This window comes from Austrofundulus limnaeus, unplaced genomic scaffold, assembly GCF_001266775.1.
Source record: "Austrofundulus limnaeus strain Quisiro unplaced genomic scaffold, Austrofundulus_limnaeus-1.0 Scaffold11, whole genome shotgun sequence".
NCBI classification, from domain to species: Eukaryota; Metazoa; Chordata; class Actinopteri; order Cyprinodontiformes; family Rivulidae; genus Austrofundulus; species Austrofundulus limnaeus.
The window spans coordinates 1589973-1606382 of NW_013952413.1; the positions used below are offsets into that span (position 1 = coordinate 1589973).

The window sequence follows — 16410 nt, forward strand, 5'->3', positions numbered from 1 at the left end:
ACACACACACACACACACACACACAATCCCCCAAATAAGCTAAAGTTCCAAAATCACACTCTGGAATCAACCCATAAATCCAAAATCACAAAATGGGTTTACAATAAAACAACTTAATGATTGATGGGTTGTAAAAGGTTATGAATCAATTCAGTCTGGTGAAGGTGTTTGTTAAAACAGCATTATAAATGATGTTTTTTTTTACCCGAGTAAACTGAAGATACATCGTTTTAAAGGTCATATAAGACAAAAACAAAAACAGCCACTGATTCTTCCAGACAGGGGAGTAAATGKAACCTATTTATGTTTACGCTCCTATTAATTTACGACATAAAAATCCAAACCACAAGAAGCAACCAAACAGTTAAGTCAATGAAGGGATTATGAATATTGATAGTGATGTAGCACATTTATGACCTCTCCTCCAAAAGAGCACTTCTCTCTCTGTCCAGCAATAAAACACTAGTTATAGGATCTCCCCAACATTGCYGTATTTCTCTTTATACAACTGTGTCACATTTCCTCTGCCTCCAAGCTGGGTGAATACTCATATATCCGCTCAGGCAGAAAGGCACAGTGTAAGGATTAAGGGCTYGGCTGACAAGGGAGGGCATGAAGAAAGATAAATCTGTAACAGGTTTATTGCTGTGGTCAAGATTCCAAAGGTTAGCAAGAAGTCAGCTTTGACATATGCTATAAAAACAGAAAAAAAAAGATGTAGAAGAAAAAAAAAACATTCAAAGCCTTCTTATATGAAATAATGCCCAATGGATGGGGAGTGGAGGGTRAGTTTCTTATCCCACTGACCGAGATAAAAGCAGTTCCTGTTTCACAGAACAAGTTTTAGTTCCTGTACAACAAAGACTTGGTGGACCAAAGTCTTCTTTACATTTCAAGTCCTTGAAACTACTTTAAAAAAGAAGGAAAAAAAACCCCTCAACTCCCAAGCATGTTCGCCTCCTAAACTGCCTTTTGAACTTCTGAGTCTGTATTTTTTAACAAAAACCCCAAGTAGACATAAATGAGCCACCGTTCTGTGAACTGGGGATGGTGACAGTGGGGATGATGCACAGCTTCCTGTCAAAGGGAAAGAGATGACAGCGTCTGCTTGAAAACTGTACTGACGCCTTGTCTGCATATCTGACTGAAGACGTGGTCAGATAGACTCCACTCCTGAATGGTATCAGGACATCTGCAATCGCTGCAGAAAAGGGAACAGGCAGCGAACGTGGAATGCCATCTCTCTTCACACCCAGCAGCTTGTCAATCATTTGTTCTGTTTCATTGGAAGACAAATGTCCAATGTTGAAGCAGAAAAACCATCTCTTAAGTCTAAAAGCAAATTTGTTGCTTCTGGCCCCAAAACTATTGCTTTTACAAAGTCAGTTGGAACTGTGACACCTTTTCATCGTGAAACAAAGCTCAATGGTTCACAGTTGTGTGGCTACATTTTTGTTTTTCTTTAGCAAATTTTAGGACAGTCTTTCAGCACTCAGTGCTCCAACTGCATCTTCATGGAAAATGCTTCTCTGAATAACTATTTGGTTGGGTAATTATATACTGTATTTATTTGTGTATAATACAATCTCAAGTATAATACGACCCCCACCCCTTTTTTGAGCTTAAAAACCATAAAAAAAGTAATCCTCAAACTACCTCCAATTTCATACAGACTTCAAGATTTTTCAGCCTTTGCAGTCTTTATACATGCCAGTAAAATGATCATTGGACTGTTCATTTTATTTTAACAACATATGTAAAAGGTATTTTGACAACAAATATATATCAGCTGTAGCAGCATCATATGAATTCAGGCATTTTACACATAGTCCACCAGGATGCGCCAACACAAAAGTCAGAGACTTCACATGAGATTTGGGCCATCTTGTGGGGGAAAAGCAGATTACTTCCTACTCACGAGCGCCCCCTCTGGTGGGGAAACTTTTTCAGGGATACAAACTTTTCAGAACACTGGTAGACGGCAGCCATTACAGAAGAACATGTGTTTGTTGTTGTTCGAGGAGCGGCCCGGTCACACGCTGATGTCATCAGTTTGTTATCATTACTAAGGTGCAGGACTGCTTTCCCCCGTTTTTCACATCATGTCGCCTGCTTGGATCTATTACTATCTCGCTCTGAAGAATGAAGGAGTGTCACAGGTAAGTTTGTTTCAACTGCTTTTACGACATGGTCTCATTTCCGGACTCAGGCATTTTGTGAAAGAAGCCGATATTTTAGTTAAAATACATAACTAAAAATATTTATCCGAGTATAATACTACCCCTCAACTTTATGGATGATTTTATGGATTACATTTTACGTATTATACTTGAATAAATACGGTAGATTTAAATATAGATCATAAAGGTAGCATCTTACTGGGTAGTCAGTAGTTGAACAGTATTCATGACATTTTTTTAAATTTCTCACAACTTTCGCTGCGTTCACACCTGAGGCAGGAACAAATCGAGTTCAGGTAGGTATGATATGGACAGGGAYTGGTAACAAAATAATGCCCCCGGCCAGGAATACACTTTTGCAATCCATACACACTGTAATTTTCAAAAACTGGCCACTCAAAACCTGGAGACATGCCTCAAAGGTCATTTGGTCGCAATAAAAGAGCATGAGTTCAGTGGGACTGGAACTGAAAATTCACATATTTTCTTACAACTTTCCCACAATTTTCAAGGAATTTCTTTTTACCAATGAGTCTCCCAACAGTTGCTGCTCAGTGAAATCCCACCACAAAGTGGCCATCTGACAGTGAAAACCTGTTAGAGGYAGTGTGTATGAACTGATGAGGCAACCTTACAAATGGAGAGGTGTGGAAGCTGAAATGCAGTGAGACTGAGATGATGGATAATAAAAAAAGGCAATGATGTGTGTCCATATCTGAGGCTGAAAGGAATATATGTGCAGTTATGGGCAATATAGGTCAAGCTCCGTATCTCCTCCCTTTAAAGCTGTTTCAATAGCTGTTTGACACTTGAATACAAGTAATTATTTAGAAATGTCCCCATGCATGCAGTCCAATCAGACTTCGAAAATCKGCCAAATTTTAAAGCTGCTATAATCTGCTCTGAGCCTTACCTATGCAGTAGCAGAGGATGATGGAGAGGACCACTGCTATGGCCACAGCAATCAGYGCGGTACATTTCCAGGAACAATGCTTGGGTGACTTTTTGAACTTGAAAGCTCCCCTGGACAGGCTGTTTCTGGGCAAAGGGCGTGCAGGTGTGGAGTAAACGGTCCCCGTTGCCATGGTGTAACCGGGAGCCGCGGCGCCAAAGAAAGGGGTTGTTCCTGTTCCAGTTTTAAAAAGAAAATGCCTGGAGAGAMACACAAACAAAAGCAAAGGGGAAGTGTCACAGAATTGCACATTGCAATGAAAAAAGATGCTGCACTCCAAAGTTAGAAGWCCCACATTTTTAACTTTTACACGTCTTATTTAAAAGCACTGTTTCYCTTTTTGCTGCCCGTGTCCCCAAGCAGTCACTAATGGCTTAAATCATCCAAGATTAATTTTCAAATCTTAAAAAAAATCCCTGTAAAATTARACTCATCCAACACCAATACTGCTCTCTCATGCAGCGCACTGTGGGAGGAACTCAGTCATATTCTAATTTCCAGTATTATCCTGACATTGGAAAAGGTTAACAAAAAGTACCTCATAAAAACAATCATCTCACTTTTGCCCTTTTACAACTGGGCCTTTGCTAATAGTCCATTATACCTGGGGTAATTAACAGGGCTTAATCAAATGCACTACGGAGTGATCGTCTTATTAACTTTTAAACCCCTCGTGCAAAGCTCTTAAGTAAATGAATTAAGTCTTGTTGCCACACTTGCCACTACTTAGAGATTAATACCCATATGCCTCCCGGCTTATAGGGACAGCCAGGAAAATTGAGCAGATTGACCATGGACTGTAGAACGCACTCCARTCCACACGTGTGATTTTATCGCTTTGTGAAGTCTTCCTAAGAATTCTATTACGCTTAAAAACCAATCCGCCTTTATGATTTCACACACCTGTTCATGTGTTCTTTTGTTTCCAAAACCAGTAACTTCAAACAAAATGCTTGGCTTCATCACAGCAGGGGGGGGTTGGTAGTTATCCAAATGCCTATGTGAGTGTATGGGTGTAAAACGCAAGCTATGATATGTTTTGTAAAAAAAAGAATTCAAGAACAAATCAAACAGATTGAGCTCTTTAAGCTAAAATTTGAATAAAACAGCAATAATTGTATAAACTCGTTTTATTATTCAGGGGACGCTGCTCCACATGAATACTTCACATGCACCCTTGCACACAGCATTGCACCTAGGGGTGCTTGGCTCTGCTCTGCCACAGTCACGTCCATTCAACTGGAACATGTCGGTCTAAGTGACTTAAAAGTGTCCCTYACACTGTGTAAAAGGTCAAGGTCTTTGAAAAAAAATAAGAAAACATCCAAACAAACATATATAATGTACAAAATCCACAAGCTAATGACTAGTGGTGGGCACAGTTCCCCTAAAGCACTAAAGCACTAATAGAGGAACTAATTTCCTGACTAGTGCTTTAGGGTTTTTGCTAATTTTAAAATTTATTAGTAGAAGTCATAAGAGAGCAACATGGCAATATGTGACACATGTTGTCTATTAAAGAATGTTCATGAGTTGAGTGGGTTATTTTAGTGCTTTAGAATTAGTTTTTGCTAAAAATTTCCAGTGCATTAGTGCTTTAAAGGGCCAATATTATGTGTTTCTCAGGCATATATTTAAATACTATACCATAATAAAGTATCTATGTCACCTTTAGCAGTTATTAAAATTCTGTTTTCACRTTTAAATAGACAATAAACTTATCTTCTCATCACTTCCTCTTCTTTTTTTGTCACTTTCTCTTTTAAACGCCTTGAAATAGGCCTCTGTCTCTTTAAGAACCTCACGCTCGCGGGGGCGCTGCCATGATGCAGTTTACTTGGCATCTGAAAATACATTTCCTCAAAGGTATTTTTAATTTGAAAAGAGCTTCACTGAGTGAGAACTAATGTTGAGAGCTCAGCAGACAGTTAGGTTTCACTTTCACTTTCACCCAAGAGCCTACAGAAGTCATGGGCGGGGAGTGTGGGAGGGGCGGGGGAGGGGGTGCGCTCTGTCATGAGGAAGTTCAGCTTAAAGACACGTCCCAGGGACGTTTCTGGTCCCCACCTGTCGTTTTGCTCCTCAGCATGGCTGCCTAAAAACACTGCAGGATTTCTCAAACATGCATGAATGAGTCAAAGCAAGGCTTTGGGCATGTTTTCATGAGAGTATAACATTATAAAATGATATAAAACTCAAAAATGTTGATTTTACATGATATTGCCCCTTTAAAATTAGGGGCCCTAAATATTTGAGTTAGTGCTTTAGGGCTACTGGAACTAATTTTTTGATAAGTGCTGCCCACCATTGCTAAGAAACTTTATAAAAAGTCTATTTCTTAGACTTTCATCTCATTTTTCCTGTATTTTTTGAATTCTCACACGTGTTGCTCCACTTTAGCGTGTAAAGGGCTGTGGTGTTTTCTTTTAAGTGTTGTGCAGACTCCTAAAGGAGAAGTTGCCACAGTAACCACCAATTCAAATACACTAATAAACTGATAAACCAGTGTTTGCTCATCAATTATTTGTGCGGCATCTGGGAAGTAAGGTTTGTTAAGGCTGTGATTCTTTGCTAAAGAGCTTGAAAMTGGGCAAACTGAGCATAAAATCTGAAGCGGAGCAGTTAGAGGGACTTAAAAATCCATGTAGTAATATTTAATAATTAGAGGTGGGAAATTCTGGGAGCTATAAGCGYGCATAAAGTGTTCTGTTTTCATCATCACAGCCCTTTATGTTCTGTTGTTGTGAACCGTGTTTACTACCCRACTAAAAAGATTTCTTTATAGTGTTTTGTTTTCCCATTTTTTTATATAAAGATGTAAAACACAAGGCGTTGCTCACATTTCCGTGCCGCTGCTGATATTTCAGGTGCTCTAGGTCTCCTGTGAGGAAATCTCTGAGGCGAAAACCCGCTCTGATCAATCCTCGACCAAAAGAACAAATGTCAGATTTAGATCATCTAGCTCCTCGACGCCCCACCGACTGACACGTGCCGTCACGATCAGACAGGGATTCCGTTTAAAGGTTACGGTGCCACGCTGCCGGAATGACAATGCACCAGGCATCTGTAACCTGGAAAAGTTCAGATGACTCAGTCTAGRACAATCCGTACTGTAGCTTGTGGCAGCAGGCTCAGTAAAGTGAAGCTGGTTATGAATTGAGGTCAAAACTCGCTCGACGTTGGAGGCGGCAGACGTGCAGTCAGACACACAGGCAAACAGACCCTGCTGTCTGGGGAGTTAAGTGTAAGTAGATGCAATCTGATGAGATAGACAGAAAGGGATGTGGACGCCTGTGCTTGTGTTTGCTGGAAGAGTTCTGTACTCTATTTGAGGGAGGTGAATACCTACTGCAAGGCTGGGGAGATTATCTGGAAACAGTGTTGCCGGTAAAGAAATGCAGTAAAATCTGTGTGGACTTTTTTTTAAGCAATGCTATGAATATATTATTTTCCCATGGCCACCAATTCAAAGGCATCTAAGCCTGAAACACCACAAGCAAGTATGTATTGCAACACAGCAGTGCTACACATACAACCTGCAGTGAAGTGGGTATTACACTGTTGAACACTGTAGTGAAATAAAATAATAAAAAGCATTGAAATAAAAGGCCTCTTTGAAGTAATGCACATCGCTAATCGTCTTTTATACCAGAGTTTTAGATTAAGATTTTCTGAGAATTTAGAGTTGTAGCCATTTGAGAAATAATGCTATTTGATATAATCTGTCATGCTCAAGATGACATGCGTATTTAACATTACCTATCACCTCACTGAATTTTAGCGCAATATCTGTAAAACAGACTGAATTAAATGGTAAATGGCTTGAACTTATATARCCACTTATGGACCCCAAAACACTTTAYACTTCAACCATTCACACACAGATGATGGTATAAGCTACAGTGTAGCCACACACYGACACWGASAGAAGCRGGGCTGCCATGCACCGGTGCCACCATCAGTAGGCAAGTTGAGTGAARTGTCTTGCCCAAAGACACAAAAACTGAGASGGCTGGAAYGKGGGGATAGAACRGGCAACCTACCAGTTACGGGACAASACCAAATGCRTTTTCAGCTTCAAAAACACGTCCAACACTTCAAGTTGGACGCTTGTGCACTTTGAGGTCAGACGCTCGTCAAATTTGYTCTAGACACGCGTCAGGAAGTTGTTTTCCTCTGCCAGTCTCTGCACAATGCTGAGTTATTTTAGTTAACTAAAACTAACTAAATAACGAAAACTGAAATTGAAAAAAAAATGTTTTGGTTAACTGGTTAGTTAACTGTTGGTTAACTCCATCCATCCATTTTCTGCTTCTTCCTTTTCAGGGTTGCGTGGGTCACTGGTGCCCATATCCAGCAGTCACAGTGCGAGGGGTGGGGTACACCCTGGACAGGTCGCAAGTCCATCACAGGGCGTTTTGGTTAACTAAAATAAATAAAAACTGTAATAAAATGAGAAAATGATAACCAACTAAAACTGTATAATCTTTTTACAAAACTAACTAAAACTAACTGAAATTATGACTGAATATCCTTAGTTTTAGTGTTTGTCAACGTATTTTGAGAACGGTGGATCTTTTTTTTATTGAGTAGTTTCACATTAGCCGCGGGCATCTTACGGCACCTCACGGTCTGTAACAACACTTGCTTACAATCTGCTGCTCTGCATTGTCTGCCAAATGACGACAACGAAAGTTGGGAGAAAGCACAACGTCCACTTTGGGATTTCTTTGAATATGACTGCGAGAAAAATCAAAGCAAGTGTCTTGTAGTGGAAACTGGTGATAAAACAGGTGGAAAAGTGCATGAATCAAGCTCACACAAGATGGTTAACTATGACTTGCTTGACTTGCTAACTTCTCTCAGTACACTGCAAAAAAAAACGTCCACCTAACCAAGTTTTAAAATCTTATATCCAGCCAAAAAGTCTTTTTGATCTTGTTTTGAGACTAATTTACTAAACAAGAACTGATTGTGTAAGAATAATATTCTTGTTTTCAGAATGTGTAAGATTATTTGTCTTGTTAAGTCTGAAAATTTGACACAAATTAAGTAAAAAATTTCTCTCAATGGAGTAAGAAAACTTTACTTGGTAAGATTCTTGAAGATAAAATTGAGTCAAATCAAATAGTTCAAGAAGAGAAAACATTATGTTTTGCGTTTAAATGAAAATTAAGTTGTTTATTTAAGAGTAGCTGATGGGTGATTGTGCAAATACTGTACTTATACCAGCAAAAACAATAAATGATARAAGCGATACAAAACCAGAAAATCTGGTATGTGTCTCATAACAATTTTTTTTTTGTGTGCATAAGAAAATAGATTAAATGCAGTATGTGTCATAATCCTTATGTATCAGCATCTAAGATGAATTTTCATGTCACACATGTATTGGGCTCAGAGGAGCTTTATGGTTTTTATGTAACTCTTCTCTTTTTTTATCTGAAAAGCAGACTGAAAGGGCATGAAGATAAACTGCTGTTGGACATGATTAACAAACAGAAGACCAGTGTAAAYGTCTTCTGCTCTAGACACTGGATGACCGGCTGTAATTGATTCCAGTCAGTGTGATGCAACAAGGCACATTACTATGCTAATCCGGCCAGTGGTGTGTTGTGAGTGCAGTGAGAGAGAGAGAGAGAGAGAGAGAGAGAGAGAGAGAGAGGGAGAGAGAGAGAGGGAGAGGGAGAAGGAAAAGAGACAATCAAGAGAGTGTGAGACGGTGAATGAACGGCTGTTTGTCGGTGAAATCGCAGCGTGTTGGTGTGCACGCCTGTCTGTCCCATTGAGGAGCCTGCAACACAATGGCAGCAGCAAGCCCGGTCTCCTCTGCTCTCACAACATTGCTTGTCATCACGATGACATTTAAAAACATGCTCAAAGAGGACAAAAGACTAAACAGTGAGTGGGTGGACATGTCCGTGGCTAAGCTCCWGCTGTAAGGGTGAGAGGGAGCACACAAGAAACAATGTGAATGGAAAAGCCTGAGAATTTGTAATCCGCCTGTTAGCCACCATTCTGTGTTAGCTTTAGCTATTCAAGGTGAGAGCAGAAATAATCAGGCTGCTTTGGCCATAGCCCCCTGCCACAGAAAAATGAATTTAAAAAAAATGACCACAGATGTGATTTGACATTGCAGTGACTTGTTTTCCCACTCACTGTTGTTGAGGTCTCCCCATCAAAGCACCACCTGCCCTGCTGACAGGGGGTCTGCTAGCAGGTGCTTTCATTGTGCAGCTAAATCCGCACGGCATTAATGTATTTCAGTGTCATCCAGCCCAAGGAAAACCGCATGGTGCCATCTCGAGCCGCTTCAGCAGAGTGCTCACATTATTTGCACGTGGGGTTTATCATATTTAACATGTTTGATAATGGTCGAGAGAACAAGAGYTTAGCTCTAATTCAAATATTACAAAATGGTCTTAGATGTCTGAGACTAGAGAAAGGCAGATTAAATGGCTGTCCGATTTTAATTGGCAAATATTACTTTCAGTCACACTTGCCCTTGCCTGTACATAATCAATTACCAAGTAGGAAAATGAAGCTGCGGCAGCAGCTACAACCAGCTAACTTTAGCCCGCAATTTGGTTTTTAAAGGGCCAATATTATGGGTTTCTCAGGCATATAGTTAAATCCTACACCAAAATAAATGAAATATTTCCTTCAGTTGTTATGAAAATGTTGTTCATATGTATAAATAAAAAAAATAAATTTTACTTCACATCATAGTCRTTTCTAAATGCCTTGAAATTGTCCTCTGTCTCTTTAAGAACCTACCGCTTCTGTCACGTCCATTTCTGTACGCATCACAACAGCTTCATGCCATTACTGGAGCTTCATAGCCTACTTTGTGGTAATAAAAAATGGCAACATTATACAATATCGATTTTAGAAAATGGCATTTCAGGATACAATTGAACCTTACCGTCAGACCGGAAAGTACGTTTTCTGAAGAACTGGAGCGATTATAGAGGCAACGTTTCAGCTGGTAAGACCTCTCCCAGTCATCCTCATAGACACACAGGTCAATGTTAATCTAATTTATTTATTACTAGATTGTGGTGTAAGCCAATTAATAGCACAGATTGTAATATAAGTTACGAATGTTAATCGTAGTATAGACCAAACAACCGAACAAAACGTTGAGCTGTTTTGCAGCTTACCTGGGCAGACGACAACAGTGTTTGCGTATTTCTGAGTGATAAAAATGCACGCCCTTTAGTGACAATCTTGTTATTACTCCACTGTTAAGTTTCTTTTACTCAAAAGGCTATCATCCGTAAAATGGCTCACAAAATCTTCCAAAGGTTGTTAAATACATTTATTTACCGTATTTATTCATGTACAATACGATCTCGTGTATAATACGACCCCCCCCCCCGTTTTTGAGCTTAAAAAGCATAAAAAATTGAATCCTCAAACTACTTCCAATTTTATACAGACTTCAAGATTTTTCAGCCTTTGCAGTCTTTGTACATTCAGTAAAATGATCGTTGCACTGTTCATTTTATTTTAACAACATACTGTATGTACTAAAAGGTATTTTGACAACAAATATATATCAGCTGTAGCAGCATCTTATGAATTCCGGCATGTTACACAGTCCACCAGGATGCGCCAACACAAAATTCAGAGACTTCACATGAGATTTGGGCCATCTTGTGGGGGAAAAGCAGATTACTTCCTACTCGCGAGCGCCCCCTCTGGTGGAGAAACTTTTTTCAGGGATACAAACTTTTTCAGAACACCGGTAGACGGCCGCCATTACAAATGAACATGTGTTTGTTGTTGTTTGATGAGCGGCCCGGTCACACGCTAATGTCATTAGTTCGTTATCATTACTAAGGTGAAGGAATACTCCCCCTCCCTTTTTTTTCACACCATGTCGCCTGCCTGGATCTGTTATCTTGCTCTGAAGCATGGAGGAGTGTCAGAGGGAAGCTCGTTTCAACTGCTTTTTACGACGCGGACTCAATAATTTTGTGAATGAAGCCGATATTTCAGTTAAAATACATAAGTAAAAATATTTATCCGAGTATAATACTACCCCCCAACTTTATGGATGATTTTATGGATTTAATTTTATGTTTTATATTTGAATAAATACGGTAAGTTAGGCAGCTATTGCTATATTGTGTGAAATGTAAACTTCATATTGCTTAGAAAAAAATGACTACATAACTATTATATTAGACAGCAGTTGCCCTGATTTCTAAAGACGCCATTTAAAAAAGCTCATATTGGCTGACCTCTAGCTGAGACAACCATAGAGTTCTACCAGCTACTGTAATAGCTAGACCTCGAAGCAGAACCCAGAATAATACCCATTAGGTATTTCATGCTTAAAGGAAAGCTCATGTAACCCCATCACTGTGTGTGGAGGAGTAGATGGGACTGGATCCAAAAATACAACATGGCAGATTCCATAAATTGGTTCCTGCTGGTTTCAATTTCCAACAACGTATGAAGGCAGGGACACTTAGTCAACCAGTATTATATGTCTATGTGCTCTACTGTAATTTGGGTGAATCTGTGATTCATAACGACTGTTTTAGATAAATAACTTCTGAAATTACCATTCACTGCCTTTTAAATATTCCGTGTGACCTTTTCCATTTGCTTTTAAAAATTCCTGGAAATGATGCGCAGCGTGTTGCCAGCAGCCATAACAGTTTATAAAGTTGACTAAAATAAAAGCAAAAAATAAATAAAAATTAAAAAATAAATCAAAGAACTCTGAAATGTTTGCTTGGCACTTGAGATGTTGGCAAAATAAATGAAAAGGCAAACATAAAAAAGAAAAAAAATACATCTTGAGGCTTCCTACTTTGTCTACACTTCCATCCACTTTGGATGGTAACCAGCAAACACTGCAAGCTCCTCTCAGTTCCAAAGGGCCTGCTGGCTGGTATCTCACACATGACTAATCAGTCCTGGTGCAATCATGACACAGTGGCTGGCCGTGCTCGAAAAAAAAGAAAAAGAAAAAGAAAAAGAAAAAATAAGTTCCATTACCCCCCCTCTGATGTGGAGCGTGACTGACTCATGATTTACATGTGCGCGCCACACAAATGTGTCCACACATAGGCACAGACACAGAGCAAATCCTACGTACTTGAATTACCGCTCCCATTCTTTCTCACCCTCGAGAACAATCCGAGCACATTTTCCATCAGGAAAATGAACTGTCTGTGGGACACTGTGGCGCGTGATGATTTTTGAGCTGAGACATAATTTCATTTCACCGAAGGACTCCCTTGACACGGGAATCCAACTAGGATTGACAGTACATTTATAACACGGCAATATGCAGCGAGGAAGGCCTTCAAAAACTGATTCTGAAATATCATAACGACGGCTGTATTCCACTCTCATTGAATATAAGAGGAGGACATTTTGAAGTGGGCTCCAAAGGACATTCAAATGTGAGATGAGATGCACACCTAACTTTATTCGCAGAAGCCCGCACACTTCAGAGCTTGAAGCTTTACACCGCGAAGGCATGGAAAATATAAATTTGAATTTCACTGGTAGAATATATTTTTAAACAAAGGATTAAATACTGCTCAAGAATAATTGCCCCATATGTGCATTGGTCTCTTGAGAAAGGAACAAGGCACTTCATTATACAATGGAATTCAATGGAATATATCTAATTGAAAATAACACTAAGAAACTGTTTCAGTGAAGCCAAGTGGTTAGTAGTAGAAACCTGCAGGGTCTATTAAAGTGCTCCAGACTTCCCACATCTGAATTTCTCCTCAAGGCTTGAGAATCCCAACGGTTGGCAGACAGAATCACGGTTCTGTTGCCAACTAATTGACCTCATCCTACGCAGGGGTCTTGACATAGAGCAGAACAAAAACTTAAGTAGAATAATTTCAAGGGATAATGTGAAGTCCACATTAAAAATGAGGAGAAACTTAAGTACAAGTTGATGCCGGTTTCATTACTTTTTTTTCAGAGCTTTTTACGAAGCAGCTTCATTCATCTAAAGCAGTCTTCAAAAAAAAAGGGGGGGGGGGGGGCGCTGGAGAAAACGAGCCGAAATCAAACTCTGCTTTCAAACAGCTTTGACAGCGTGATCACAGATGGATTAGCGACTTTACTCGACTACTATAAAATAATCATCTGTCGTTTCAGAGTGCAGCACTTCACTCATTTAAAAAGAACACTGAAAGCTAAGCTAGTCAAATTAGCACACTCGTGCTTTTGAAGACCAACACTTCTCCAGAAGGTTACGCACATATTTCATTACAGCTAATTGCTGTAAAAGTAGTTAAAGCAGTCAAACGAGTGTTTTATTTCCAAAGGGGGTCGTCATAGCACGGGAAMTATATTAGGCAGGATCATAACATTGTGATTGATTCTTGACACATTTTTTAATCAAACTTTCTCGTAAGGAATAATTCACTACGCGCGCACGTGACCACGTCTACGGGGCTGCATATGAAATAAAGGCCGTGTCACTCTCGAGGACCCAAATGAGATTCACATCCCCACGGTAGCTGAAGCTTTCTGCAATCCACATACGTATACTGTGCTGGAACTTTGCTGCCCCCAAACCCCCCTGAGGGCAGCCTAATGAGTACATTCTTGAGCTTCTGTTTACATTTCCCAACCTGGTGGTTTTCTTGACATCTGTAATTATGTTTTGAATTGGGTCTTCCCTTTTGGCCCCGTTGGTTCGCAGCGGCCCTCGGTTCCCACCCACTGACAAGCACTTGATTTAGAGTCCACAGTGGTGATAGTGATTTATGCCTCGGCTGATGATAGGTGTGTACATATTGTTTCGTCGATATGGCTAAGACAGCTCAAGGTCATCGCACGGTTAGCATTCAATCACGGCCTCTTCCTGGGAAAGTGAAACTGTCACCGCAGATCCCAGCGGATTTCGTCAGATMATAAGAGGTTGTTACTCCGGGCTGTTAAGAGACTAAATTCAAAGTTTGCAATCATCTAAGCCTCGGAGAGGGTACGCCTTGCCAGGGAAATCTCAWGGTAGAAATACAGACATCTACCTGAGGACATTCCCGCATCAGAGTGCAATGAACTGTGCTTCATTAGCCAAAAAAAATATGTTGAGCTCCCTGATTAAGAAAGATAGCCGGCGTTCCAGGAGAAACAACTTGCAGCGTTTCTTAAGCAGGATCCGGCACAACAAATTTCGACACAACACAAAATCCGCTTACCTAGTTCCCTGTTAAGCTATGGCCTCTTTGATTTTAGCTGGCAAGCTCACCGGTATCCCTATACTTCACTCTAATCATGAASTCTCCCTCTCACTGCGAGCTAGTCTTATGTCTGGTAATCAGCCCTTAAGTGTAGGTGATTACAAAAAAAGCAGAAAAATCAGTGAACACCACAGCCATTAATCAAACTCAGCAGGAACTATAACATGTCATGCCCAATTTATGGTGTAATAGTTTAACTTGATGAGAGCTGGTACTTAAAAGTGGCTTAAAATAAGCCATCCTTAAGTGTTTTTTAAATCTCGTAGTAAACTATAATTCTATTGGCCCATCCTATTTGGAGAAGTGACACTAAAATATTAATGAAAGCATCAACTCTATAAAAAATGTGGGTGTTTCAAGGCCCAGTTGCCAGGTGTCTACATAACTTTATTGAATTTGTTACCCATTTAAAATGATCCTCCTCCTCCTTACTCTCTATTTAGTGTCTGCATATAATAATTAGAGCGTTGACTTCAACGTTTAATTTACTTTTATTGTTAAACTGTTATCACTGCTGGATCTTTGTCATGTATTTGATTCTCTAGCAGCAGAACGTCACACAGTCCAGCAGCTATACAATCTGGCTTAATACAGTGTGACGCAGGTTGCTATCAAGATTTTATAATCTCAAGTTTGCACAGTGTGACACGCACTGGTCGTTTATAACAACCAGAAATCGCACAATGGGAGCCGAGCTTAGCTCTATGATAAATGATCATTACTGTCATTAGTTTAATTCTTCAGCTGAGTGGTATTACACTCTGAAGTAGGCTGAGTGTGTCACAGGTGACAGGATGGGTGAAAAGAAAACTGGTCTAAAATAATCTTTAAATATTCTAAATCCTTGAGTTAATTATCCTGTTTGTTACCCCCTCGTGTTCAGAAGGGTAACACAAAAAGAGTAATAACTCCACCAGCCAGAAATAATTAGTGTTTTTTTTTTCTTATTTTATTGGACTTTTTTTTCCCCCACAAAAGCAAACTCCATTTCGTTTATGAATCACAGCTGAGATGTAGGATTTTGGACTATTATTTTATTTTAATGAACTCATAAAACATACCAGTGGATTGATGGGGCATGGAACAAAATTTAAGGTATACAACATATAGCAAAAAAAAAGTGAAATCAAAGTATAGTGGTAAAACAAAGTTAAGCGTATCCTTTTCTCCCAAAGGTTTTAATTAAAAGTGTATAAAAAATGAATGGGAAGATTTTGGAGCATTAACTTAAACAAGTGAAATAAAGAAATACTATAATAAAGCCCTAATAAACATACGATGCCAGTTATCGTTTAGACCAAAGTTCTAAATTAGATTGTTTTTGCTGAGAAGGGACAAAATCATAGCTGCTGGCATCAAACATTTACACAAATACTTATGTAATAATGTAAAATCATTGATAGGTTGGCTCCAAAAGTTAACCACTTGCCTCCAGTTGGTTAATTTCTCTCTGGGAGTTTCAATCAAATCTGTGCAATGGCTTTTGCAAACAGACGTTTATTCAAAAAGTTAATGGGATTAAAATGGGATTTTAAAAAACATGTTTTGTGTAATCAGTGCCTGCTCTAACTTCATGTTTCAAACAACCCTCAGCTACTACCATACCGAATTTTAGCCCAATATGTGTTAAATTTGTTGAATTATAACTATTTTTTGTGTTTGTAAAGGTTGCTTGGCTGCAGCAGCCATTGTAAATGGAGTTGGCTTCAAAAGTTTATAAATGACCTGACACACTAGACAACTTATGCCAACTTATGAACATTTTAAAGACATCTACATAGAAAATGGAATTGAAAAAATCAACAGCAAGCTTCTTTTCGGTGTGTACATAATGTAATTCTAACAAATTTATCAAATATATAACTTTTATTTGCAATTTAGAAATAAAAACATGCTTCATACGTTGGCATAAGTTGTCTAGTATGGCAGGGCCTTAAAGGGGCAATATTATGTGTTTCTCAGGCATATATTTAAATACTATATCATAATAAAGTATCTATGTCACCTTTAGCTGTTATTAAAATGCTGTTTTTATGTTTAAATA

General features: G+C 39.2%; 1 protein-coding gene across 1 annotated transcript in view; it reads right to left on the minus strand.

Annotated features, from left to right (window-relative positions):
- si:dkey-237h12.3 (teneurin-3) overlaps positions 1-16410 on the minus strand; it is a gene marked incomplete in the record, with an annotated part of 271624 nt that overhangs the window by 99044 nt on the left and 156170 nt on the right. The window contains 1 exon segment of the mRNA XM_014001975.1: positions 3094-3332. Within this exon segment, the coding sequence (XP_013857429.1) occupies positions 3094-3332 (239 nt within the window).